At 46.0% G+C, this 12,125-nt stretch overlaps 1 protein-coding gene across 1 annotated transcript in view; it reads left to right on the top strand.

Annotated features, from left to right (window-relative positions):
- CCDC38 (coiled-coil domain containing 38) overlaps window positions 1-12,125 on the top strand; it is a 34,970-nt gene that overhangs the window by 12,737 nt on the left and 10,108 nt on the right. Inside the window, exons 5-9 of the mRNA XM_047785799.1 lie at window positions 3,135-3,292; window positions 5,684-5,773; window positions 7,876-7,933; window positions 10,209-10,278; window positions 11,897-12,048. Of these exons, the coding sequence (XP_047641755.1) occupies window positions 3,135-3,292; window positions 5,684-5,773; window positions 7,876-7,933; window positions 10,209-10,278; window positions 11,897-12,048 (528 nt within the window). The remainder of the gene's footprint in view (window positions 1-3,134; window positions 3,293-5,683; window positions 5,774-7,875; window positions 7,934-10,208; window positions 10,279-11,896; window positions 12,049-12,125) is intronic.

The raw sequence follows: 12,125 nt of genomic DNA on the forward strand, positions 1-12,125 counted from the left end.
GGGCATTTGGGCACATACAGGAAGCTGGGATTTAAATACGTTTCTGCAGGTATCTAGATCAGAGCTAGAAAAGTGGGGAGTGCACAGATACAAACCCCCTGAATGGTCATCTGATTGAAGCAGGAATGTGCCTCAAGGGATATCACCTGAGCCAGAGAGCCCCCCTGGATGGAGCTGAATATCCGGGTGGGTATGGGGAGGGGAGTCCAATCCCTTCTGACTGCCTGGTAAGGAGGGCAGGAGGCCGGGCCGGCCCTGGCTCTAAGGAGGATTGTCGGTGGAGGCCTCGGCACTACATGCGCGAGTTTCCCCTGCACACGGTGGGGCATTCACTCGAGATCATCATTAGGCTCTGATTCAGCCAAGACAGGCTCTTTGGAGGATCTACCCTCTGAACCCGAATTCCACATCTCTTCTGCAAATTCGACTCGTGGTATAAAGACCCCATTTGGTTTCACTGCCGAAAAGCTTACAAAAGACATTAGAAAAACTTGTACCTGCTTTCTCTCCATCTGAGGAAAAGCGATGACCACAGGGCAAGGCAGAGCTGGTGGGAGGACAGCCAAGGGGTCTCCGTGGGGGAGTCCCTCCTCTGGAGGAAAACCAGCCCTCTGTGACATGGGAGCTCTGCCCTTAGCTGAGCAGGCTTCCTGCACCCATGTGCTCAAAGTCCTTTACTTCCTGGCCAGCAAAAACATGGAAGAGTCCGGAACAACTGCTGTTAGCAAATGCCTGCCGCCTCTTCCCAGCTTCCACAGATGAGGCCTGTTGTGCAGGGACTGGAGGCCTGCGGGAGGCTGCACTGCTGGCTGCACCTGGAAAACCCTCGCGTTCGTGGGAGAGGAAGCCCATCACCAGGGCTGGCCAATCTGTGGCTCGGAGCCCATGTTATCCCTTTGTAGGAAGCACCTGAGCACACGCGAGTCTTGCCCCCTCAACTACTTTCCACCTCAGTGTTCTGAGGAGTTAGCTGGCCCCTCTGAAAATGGGCATTTGGAAAGAATGTGCTAGCAAGCAACTCCTAAGTCAAAGGCTTAGTCAGTACCTCAGGCGTCAAACCCAAGACCTGAGCATAGTCTATGGGCTGCAGACCTCTAGAAAATGGCCTTCCTTCACTCCTGCAAATAGCAGAGGGAACTTAAACAGCCTCAAAAGGTATGAGAGAGAAAGCAAGAATCTTACGGCTTAGGAACCCATTGCATCTCCTAGTTTGGTTTCTGGAAAGAAGCAAGCGAATGCAGTAGCGACTATTCACAGCTTGGTTGTGGGAATTCCCTGGAGAAGCCACTGAGGAATCAGATGCCCGGCGTGGATGTGAGGGTCCCTTAGGGGGGACATGGAAACGCTTTCCATCACAGGTGACTGCCAAGAACCGCGGCCTGAAAATCACACGTGCTACCTGCTGCCAAGGGATCTGTCCCGGCAATTCCAAGACGGTAGCCAATTTGGCCCGAGGCTCCTGATGGAGAGTTTTCCCCCACGTGCTGGCGGCAGGCACCAGCTCGGAAAACTTAGCCGATAAGGAGGGTGGAAGAGGTGACTGCGTCACGCGGGAGAAAGTGAAATGAGGATGCTGTCTTAGGCTCAGAGCTGAACGGGAGAGAGGAGTTCAGGAAGCTCTGGATTAAAATGCCCAAGCACTCACTTCCTTTCTGAGCGGGTTGGGGTTCGCTCTTCCTAGTAGATGGCCCAAAATCTTTCACCTCCCCCGTGGAGATGACAGACATCTGGGCAATTTCCAGGTAGAAACCATTCCGCCCAAGGCCTCCATGTGGCCCATGGCCCATAGCATCACCACCACCACTTGTTTCTCTGGGCGAATTTTCCTTTTGAATATACATACATATCCATGTCCATATATATATATATATGCACACTTAAAAGCAACTCAATGCTAACTCCCTGCTAGTCTGGTTCATACAAATGAGGATTAAAATTCTCAAGGAGAAAAAAACCAAAATGTGTCCAACTGTATAGATGGCCTTTCACCCGAAGCACATGTTATGTCCTTCTGGGGTGGAGGGTGTGCCTGCTTTACACGCCCTCCTTTCTCCTTTACCCTCTCCCCCCAACAAGGTGCTCAGGGCTGGTTCCATTAAGAACACCCACCTGTCTCAATACGTTCAGGCGGTCACATCAGGCATGGGTGTGGAAAACACCCACAGCCCCGTAGGGCAACGTGTCTTGCAGGGAGCAATGTCTTATCTCCTGAGTCAGAAGGCCCTCATTAATGGCTGGTGTCATAAAGCTTTGCTGCAGTCATCCAAAATCCAAGCCCCATCAGCCAGTCCTAACAAATAAAACAGACGTAGACAAACAACAGAATCCAGAGACCTGAGACTCTCACCCCATCCTCTGAGGCCCTCAGCTGCCAGAAGCTTTTACATTTGTCTCCCTCGGGGTGGGACTCCAACCCAGCCCGTCTCCCCAGGGTAGGCCTCTAACCCACAATGCTGATTATTAGACAGGACAAGTGCATTTTAACAAGATTACTTACCCAAAAGATGTTGGATCCAGGAGCTGCTGCTTTTCTCACAAGGGAAGGTAGCACCAAGGAGCCTGAAGCACCAGGGAGGCAGGAAGCTGACAGGTCACCCTCCAGACTAACTGAGTCTAGGTGGCCACTCTGGGTCGGCGGCAAAGGCAACATGCTGTGCTGGGGGCTACGGCGCCTCAGGCAGGCGGTCACAAGACCTATGTCCCTTCGTGGTCACCAAAATTATTTCCAATTATTACTGAGAGGTCAACCAGCAGGAAGCCAGGCAAGGCTCTCAAATCTGTCCCCTGGCCTGCCGACTTCTCAACAAAGCCCTTTCTTTCTCAGAAGCCAGTGCCGTGGTGTTGGTATCTATGCGCTTTGGGCAGTGAGTCCTTGCCCGGTAACAGGATCTTCAATCTATTCCAGGTGTGCGTATCCCTGGGCATTTTTATTCAAAAAACATTCCTACGGGTTTCTTGCGTCTCATCTCATAGCTTATTAAAGCCCATGTTTTTATGGCCATATTTACAATATTTGTTTCGCAAATTATTATTCAAATACATGATGAAGAGAATGAATTCTGTAAGACCTTTTTAGAAAAAGAACATGCTTTCACACAGGTATATCTAATTATATCTTTATTTCTTTCGAGCAGTGAAATAGCAAAGACAGAATTCCTTCTTAGAGAGTACATGAAATATGGATTTTTTCTGCTGAAATTGTCTCCAAAACAATGGCAAATCCAGCAAGCAATGAAAAGGGTGTCGAAGAGTAAAGAAAATGTGAATGCCATGCTTCCAAGTATAATAACAAGTAAGTTCCATAGTCTGAATTTCAGTTAAGTAAACATCCCTAATTCTGGAGTTCCCGTTGTGGCGCAGCAGAGACAAATCCTACTAGGAACCAAGGGGTTGAGGGTTCGATCCCTGGCCTCATTCAGTGGGTTAAGGATCCGGCGTTGCCGTGAGCTGTGGTGTAGGTCACAGACACAGCTCAGATCTGGCATTGCTGTGGCTCTGGCATAGGCCGGCAGCTGTAGCTCCGAATTAGACCCCTCGCCTGGGAACCTCCATATGCCACAGGTGTGGCCCTCAAAGGACAAAAAATAAATAAATAAATAATCTCTAATTCTAAAATACTCTGCTTCCATAATTTGTATTTTTATTAAATAGAATTTTTATTTTTATTTTTTTAAGGCCACACCCAAGGCATATGGAAGTTCCCAGGTCAGTGATGGAATCTGAGCTGCAGCTGTGACCCTCACCACAGCCGTGGCAATGCCAGAGCCTTAACCCATTGCGCTGGGCCAGGGTTCAAATCAGCACCTCCACAGGGACCTGAGCCACTTCAGCTGGATACTTAGCCCACTGCACCACAGTGGGAACTCCTAGAATTTTTATTTTTAGCAGAACCTGAACAATCCCACTATCCCACTGTCTCTGACATAATATTATTGATTTGGAAACTCAGGTTAATTTCAGATACAAAGCAATACAAAGATATACATGGTGAAACACAAAATGTATGATTTGTAGATAATGATAGCATACCATCAAACCTGTCCCCAATAAAAATCCTGAAAAACAACTTGACTTAAAGCATTCTATAAACAGACACAAAGTCAATTATACTTTATTAACCTAACATATTAAGTTAAATAGATTGACTTTATTAATTAGAAAATACACAAGGAAAGGAAAACCAAGAAAACAACAGTATCAAGTGTGTGACCAGAAGATTTAACATATGCATCAGTTTTTAAAAATTCTATTAGAGCACAGCTGACTCACCGCATTGCGTTAATTCCTGAGGTACAGCATTGGGACCCAGTCACACATCAGACACACTCTTTTTCTCACACTACCTTCCCTTAGGTTCTACCTCGAGACTGGATACGGTTTCCTGTGCTGTACAGGACACAGACATCATGCTTTGAGATAGGAGGATGGATTTTGTAAAGCTGTCAATTTTTCTGAAATTACGTATAAGCTTTATGGAATTATAATTAAAACATTACCAAAAATGTGTCAGGGAGTTGGGTGCTGGGTTTGGGAGAACCTTGCACAATGACTCTGAGGTTCATGTAGAAAGATAAACAAATACTTCCAAAATAAGGTAATGGGGGGGGTGTTGCTTATCCTTTAAGATGCTGTATAACATACTGTCACAATCTCAGAAATTAAAACAGTGTGGTACTGGCCTTAGGAAGTCAGCTCGATGGTCCAGAAATAGATCCTATTAAACGTAAAACTTTGGTAAGTGATGAATGCAGGGTCACAAACAGAAGACTTACACTTTCAGCAACATGCGGGTAACGAGGACCAGACACACTGTCTTGCCCGAAAAATACATGAAGGAACAGTTTTTGGTCATCGAACAACAAGGAGCAAAGCAAAGTCATCCCGAGAGAGGGGAAGTAAACAGTTGGGCCCAGTGCACAGCCTGAGAGCATTTCCAGGGTACAGCGTGGAGCCGGGTGCTCAGGGGCCCCCATGGATTGAAAGACAGAGCCGAGGGAAGGGAGGCCATGGGGGCTGGAGTTTCCAGAGATTAATGGAATGGAGGGGGCCACACCCAGAGAGGGTTCCTGAGCCTCTGGGTGAGAGCATGTACACCGCCGAAATAGGCAAATTACATTAAGGAGAATCTTTTCTCCGGAGAGCCAGTCGTTAAGCGCTTAGCAGCCCACCAGGGATGGCTGCCCTAGCTCAGCTCCCTGCGGCCGCTCACTAAGCTGAGTGTGACTACATCAGGTCCTGCAAGGATCAAGCGCAGTGGTGACACTGGGTTAAACTCAACATGACGTTTGACAAGAGAGGAAACACATGGAAAGGAAACCTGGGAAGCATCTGCATCTAACAGCTTACGATTTGGGGCTCCTAGACTTGTCATCTAACTAGAGGCTGCTCACACAGCAGCAAGTGTCGGTCCAGAGGCCTGAATGGCGAACACTGGGATTTGAGAGGTCCTGACAGACTGAGGTGGGAGAGAGACCTCCTCAGGGCCTCTTGGTCTGTTTCCATCCATCCTGTGTGCTCCAGAGACCAGCCCTGGCCATCTGCATAATATGTTTGCTGGTTACCATGTCCCCACCTTGCATTTCTATCCCTGGAAGTTTTCCTAACAACCCTACCATCACCCCGAAAGACAGCTCTCATTCTCAGAAGTGTTCCCTGCCCCCGATTCCTTTATTTTCCACTCTAGAATTAAGCGCAAGGAGAAAAGAGGGCAGCATGGAAGAGTCCAGGGGGACATCATTTTCAGAAGACTCTTCTCTGGGAAGAGGCAGCCAAGGTAATACTGGAAATGGGGGACTTCCCTCCCCAAAGTAAAGCCAGAGAAGGGGCCCAGCTTGAAGGGAGGACCCAAGACTTATAAGCCAACCTGGAAAACAGAGGGTCCACATCACCCTTCATCTTGTGCAGCTAGGAGTTCGATTCCTCACTTCCTTGACATAATTATACAACTCAGAGAGATAGGCGAATGGACAAAATAGGCAGAGAAGTCAGGGCAGAGGACCTGGTTGTCCCTAGCTGGCAGGAACACTCCTGGCTGGACGTCCTCCTTCCTCTGGCTCAGGCCTGCATTTGCGGGTGACGGACCCATTCCCAGGCCCCAAGAACTGGGTCAATGGCAACCAGGTGACTGCCATTGTCCAGTGACCCCGGGAAGTAACTGGGGACACCGAGGAAACTCTGCCATGCCCATAATCAACTCTGAACCCCTTCGACCTGCCCTGCCCTGTAGTCATTCCGAGTCTGTGACACACCCCCACCCCATGCAGGCTGACTTCTGGGAACTCCTTTTCTCCTTTATCCTGCTATAAACCATTAGAGGCATTTCGTGGTGGGGGGAAAGCTCAACAGTGCAATTTTCCTGCCCAAACAACCCTGGTATAAGTACACTTGGCCAGCTGATTGAGAAAGTGAATTCCTTTGGATGATGAGGCCACATTGGACCCAAATTAAGACACATTACTTTGCTTGTTAGAGCATCTGGAGTAGGGTGTGGGGGAGAGACGGGGAGTAGGTGGTGGGAACAGTGTTCTCTTCTCTTTAACATCTTGAATACAGAAGTCAGTTAGCTTAAATAACATCCCGTAACAAGAGACTTTTTAGGAACATGTGTTCCAGTATCAGCTTGAGAGCTAAGATGTTGATTGACGGTGGTGGTGGAATATATTGGTTCTTCATCATTTTCTTTCCTTCCTTCTCCCACTCACCAAATAGTAAGTGGAGGCATCCAATGGTATCAGGTACTTTTCAAGACTCTGAGTACACAAAGATAAACAGGACATAGTTCTGCAGCCTGGAGCTACACAACACAATCCAATGGGACCAGTGATAGAGCAGTGGTGGCGAGGGCCCTGGGGGCAAAAGCCAAAAATGCAATCTCTGCCTGAGGCATTTAGCAGAGTCTTTAAGAGAAGGTCACATTTGAGCTGGGTTTTGAAGAATAAGTAGGAGCTTGCCAGGTAGGAAGTGGGGAAAGTGAGGCCAGCCGTGGTTTTAAGACAGAATAGCAGAAAGGGTGACCGGAAGTCACATGAGGAAGCATGGCCTGCAGGGATTTGGGGGCCGCTGGATGCCAAGATTCAAGACTGCTTTTACCCTCTTCTCACTGTCAGACCAGGGTCAGGCCCAGACATTGGTGTGGGAGAACAAGTGCAGACAGGTGGCAGGGGAATGAGTATGTGGGTGACTTGTCTGGGACTATGGTAGCTCTCCCCACAAGATGTAATGATTGAAGTTCATCATTTTTGTTTTATACCTTGATTTTTTTTTTAATCTGTGATTAGAAATATGCATGAGCTGCTGTGGTGACAACACCAGATCCTTAACCCACTGCACCACAAGGGAACTCCAGAACCATGATTGATATTTCACAATTTATGACCCTGACGTGTAAGCTTTAACAGTTGTGCCATGTTTCTGATAACAAGCACCCCCCCCCCAAAAAAAGACAGTGCCTTTGATTTGATTCTTTTTTCAATTACTCTGTGAATTTTATTAATTTATAGGTGTACAGCAATCATCACAACCAAATCTTACAGCATGTCCATCCCAAACCCTCAGTGCATCCCCCACCTCCCAACCTGTCTCATTTGGAAACCATAAGTTTTTCAAAGTCTGTGAGTCAGTATCTGTTCTGCAGAGTTCATTGTGTCCTTTGATCTTATTCTTATGCTTAGAACCTAGTTTCAGTAGAATAGAAGAACTATGTTTGCTATATAATTATTATTCTAATAATTATTTTTAAAAAGTGAAGGGCATATGGCTGCAGAAAAAAACGAATATCGCACACCCAACAACAAGGAGTCATTTCTAATTGCATGTCATTTCTTTTCACCTCCACCGTCACCGATGACGCGGGCTTCGCCTGGACACTGTGAACAGGAAAACCACGCAAGAGGACCACTCTCACTCTGGAGGACAAGAAATCGTCCTTATCAAAGTACAGTACATACTTGATCAGCTCTCTTGGAAACAATGTTTTTTGGGCAAATATCTCTTTTAGCCTTTCCTCCACATGCATACCACGTCTCCACACCCACCTTAATGGATGCCAGAGGGTGTGGTTGCCATTTCTGTGTGCTCCTGAGGGGGCTGAGCTCTCACAGGCCTCCCCGAATCCTTTGATGAGGGCCTGTAACTGCTCCTGGCAAGAAGTGCCTGCGCCCTGCATCTTGGGTCCTTGCCTGTGGGAATCCACCACCCAATTGTTTATGACCTACTCTGCTGATTGATGCTAAGGAAGCAGGTACTTGCACAACTCCACTCTTAGCAAGGAAGTACAAGAAAGAGATGAGTTCAGCAAAGATTGGCTGGTTTTCCAAAGAAGTGAAAGAGGCATGAGAATCCAGAAACACACACTCTCAAGGATTATAAAAGCCAACTACTTCTGGATCCCACGTAGTAAGATTATTTGAGAAACAAAGGCCCTTTCTGACTCAGACTTACTGGCAAAGATCTGATTGAGACATGATTTTCCCATCCATGTCTCTTATGTCTGATACTCGAGAGAGAGCCACTTAAGAGAGAGGCAAGAGTGAGAAGGCAAATAAACATGTCCTAGGAAAAAATCTGAGATGGGAACGTCTGCTCGAGGAATTGTTGAGAAGCAAAGACAAAAAAGCTGTCTAAAGTTTTAGGGATTGCCAAAGAAAAAACGAGCCTAGATTTAAAGGCCTTTGTCAGTTAGAATCTTGCTGCAATAGGACTGCAAAGGCTTTTGCCTGTGCTCTAAATCCAGGGGCCCTTCTGTGGCATTTGGGAGTCACTATTTTGTTGTGTTTTTAATTTTTCATTTTGGGATAATTGTAGACTCACATGCAATTCTAAGAAAAAATACAGTGAGGTCCCTTTACCCAGTTTCCCCCAATGGTAACACCTCAGCAAAACTGTAGTATAAACACAGTATCACAACCAGGATGCTGACAAGAGAGGCAAGAGACAATCAAACAGAGGATTCTTCATGTTGTCCCTATTCAGGTCACATCCGCTTCCCTTGACCCACCTCCCCCCAACTCTTGGCAACCATTGATCTGTTCTCCATTTCTGTGACTTTTGGCACTTCAAGAATTTTATATAGGAGTTCCCGTTGTGGCTCAGTGGTTAACAAATCCAACTAGGATCCATGAGATTGCGGATTCGATCCCTGGCCTCGCTCAGTGGGTTAAGGATCCAGCGTAGCTGTGAGCTGTGGTATAGGTCACAGATGCGGCTCAGATCCCAAGTTGCTGTGGCTGTGGTGTAGGCTGGCAGCTGCAGCTCTGATTGGATCCCTGGCCTGGGGATGGGATCCATATGCCACGGGTGTGGCCCTAGAAAGACAAAAAAAAAAAAAAGAATTTTATATAAATGAAACCATACAGTATGTAACCTTTTGGGATTTGGATATTTTTCATAATTAGATGTGGCTCGGATTCCGAATTGCTGTGGCTGTGGTGTAGGCTGGCAGCTGCAGCTCTGATTGGATCCCTGGCCTGGGAACCTCCATATGCCATGGGTGTGGCCCTAGAAAGACAAAAAAAAAAAAAAAAGAATTTTATATAAATGGAACCATACAGTATGTAACCTTTTGGGATTTGGATATTTTTCATAATTAGATGTGGCTCGGATCCCGAATTGCTGTGGTTGTGGTGTAGGCCGGCCTAGCTTGGGAACTTCCATAGGCCACACCTGCAGCCCTAAAAAGCAAAAAAGCAAAAAAATTTACCTTCCTTTATAGATGCACCTCAATAATTGCTATCATGTGGCGCGGCCCGTCCTTGTGGTCAGGGATTCCTGCAATCAGCAGTTCCCTAAGAGGATATACAGGCGTTTGAAAATACAGTTAGGTTCCAAAGACAATTTAGAAATGTAAGTCAATCTGTTGACAGAAAATGGCGCAGAAATCAGGCATTTTCTTTTTCTTTATTCTTTTTTTTTTTGTCTTTTGTCTTTTTTGTTGTTGTTGTTGTTGTTGCTATTTCTTGGGCCGCACCCGCGGCATATGGAGGTTCCCAGGCTAGGGGTCGAATCGGAGCTGTAGCCTCCGGCCTACGCCAGAGCCACAGCAACGCGGGATCCGAGCCATGTCTGCAACCTACACCACAGCTCACGGCAACGCCGGATCGTTAACCCACTGAGCAAGGGCAGGGACCGAACCCGCAAGCTCATGGTTCCTAGTCGGATTCGTTAACCACTGCGCCACGATGGGAACTCCCTTTTTCTTTATTCTTTTACAGCCAAGCTGAAAGTATCAGTTCAGAAGACAGTTTGGACTTCCTTTTAGATGATGATATGGACTACGGTCTGGTAATCAGATTTCTCCCTTTCTTTCCTTCCTTCCTTGCTGACCTAGTAACCAGATAGCTTTTCCTTCCTTCCTCCCCCCAGGTTTTTTTCCTTTTTACAGCCGCACCTGTAGCATATGGATGTTCCGGGGCCAGGGGTTGAAGCGCCTACACCACAGCCACAGCAGCCCTGGATCTGTGACCTACACAGTAGCTTGTGGCAATGCCAGATCCTTAACCAACTGAGCGAGGCCAGGCGTTGAACCCGCATCCTCACAAAGACAACATCGGCTCCTTAATCTGCTGAGCCACAGTGGGAACTCGAATAACTTTCTTGATTTAAATACTGTGTTTGATGAAAAGTATAGATGCTCATTCCTTATTCTGAAATTAGAATGTCCTATTCCAAATATTCCAGAATTTCCCAGAAGAAAGTATGATTGTGATACTGTTCTCCAGTTATTTATAATACGTAGTTCATCTCTGTCATCATTTTATGAAAAAGTCATCAGACATTTTATAAGAAGGTAACAATTTAGGGGAGATCTTGAACAACAATCTTCCTGGAAAATACATTTTCTGATTTCTTATCATCTTACTGCAGCTTGAGACATACTGGATAGCTGGACTGTGAGATAAATTGACCTTCGACAAAACAGCCCTTTATGGCTAAAGACTGACTTTGAGCTAATCCCACCCTAAATACAACTGCAAAACTCAAAAGGAACGAAAAAAACACATAAGAATACCATCCACATATTATCTAACATACCTTACCCAAGTCATCGTCTTCTTTTACGATGGAAAAAAACCACAATCATTTTTAATGATCTCTAGATTTTTCAACTTGAAAAACTGAAACTCTGCTCCCACTGAACAACTCCCCTATGCCCACAGCCTCTAGCCCCTGGCATCCACTGTTCTACTTTCTGTTTCTTAGAGTTTGACTACATTAGATACCTCATAAACGTGGAATTATGCCATACACCTTTTTGTAACTGGCTTAGTTTGCTTCATCTCATGTCCTCTGGGTTCATCCATGTTGTCACATATGACAAGATCTCCTTTTTTAAGACTGAACGGATATAACACACTCTTCTTTATCCATCCAGCCACAGATGGACATTCTGACTGCTTCACCTCTTGGCTGTATAGCAAATAAGATGAACATGGGTGTGCAAATATCCAAGTCACTTTTCTAAAATTGTATTTACTTAGTAATACAAACTTAACATTTTGGGAAATAGAACATCCTTAAAATGTGGGCAGAAAACGACCCCCACTTATCCTCCTGTCTTTCTCATTCTTGGATTCTTTCTCCTCTACGTTTCCCCTAGACCCACCTTTCCCTTTTTCCTGCCCTTGCCTCCTCTTCTGCTCCATCCCTTCTTTCTTCTCTTTTCCTCACCCTCTTCTTCTTTTTCCCCTTCTCTGGTAGGCTTCATCTTCCCCCAACACCCAAAATGTTCTCTTCCTGAAGGCCATCTGTCACGTGGCAAGAGGCTCCTTGGTCACTCTCCGCCCACGTCTCCCTCACAAATGGAACAGTATTCCTTTACCCTGTGTTTTCCTAGCTAAGTCACATGTACCTAAGCAGCCTATTTTAAAGTGAATTATATTCTTCAATATTGACTGACTAGGAGCCAGAACTTTATTTCAAAGAACCAGAAGAGTTACTCCAAGTCCTCACAGAGCTGGAAGAGCAGAATCTTACTTTGGTACAATATTCCCAAGATGTAGACGAAAATCTTGAAGATGTAAATAAAAGAGAAAGACTTATACAAGATAAAATGTAAGTCATTAAAAACAAATAGACTTATTCTATGAATCTATTTCTAACCAGAGATGGAGTCTGACTCATTTATGTAT

The sequence above is a fragment of the Phacochoerus africanus genome, chromosome 7, assembly GCF_016906955.1.
Source record: "Phacochoerus africanus isolate WHEZ1 chromosome 7, ROS_Pafr_v1, whole genome shotgun sequence".
Lineage (NCBI taxonomy): Eukaryota > Metazoa > Chordata > Mammalia > Artiodactyla > Suidae > Phacochoerus > Phacochoerus africanus.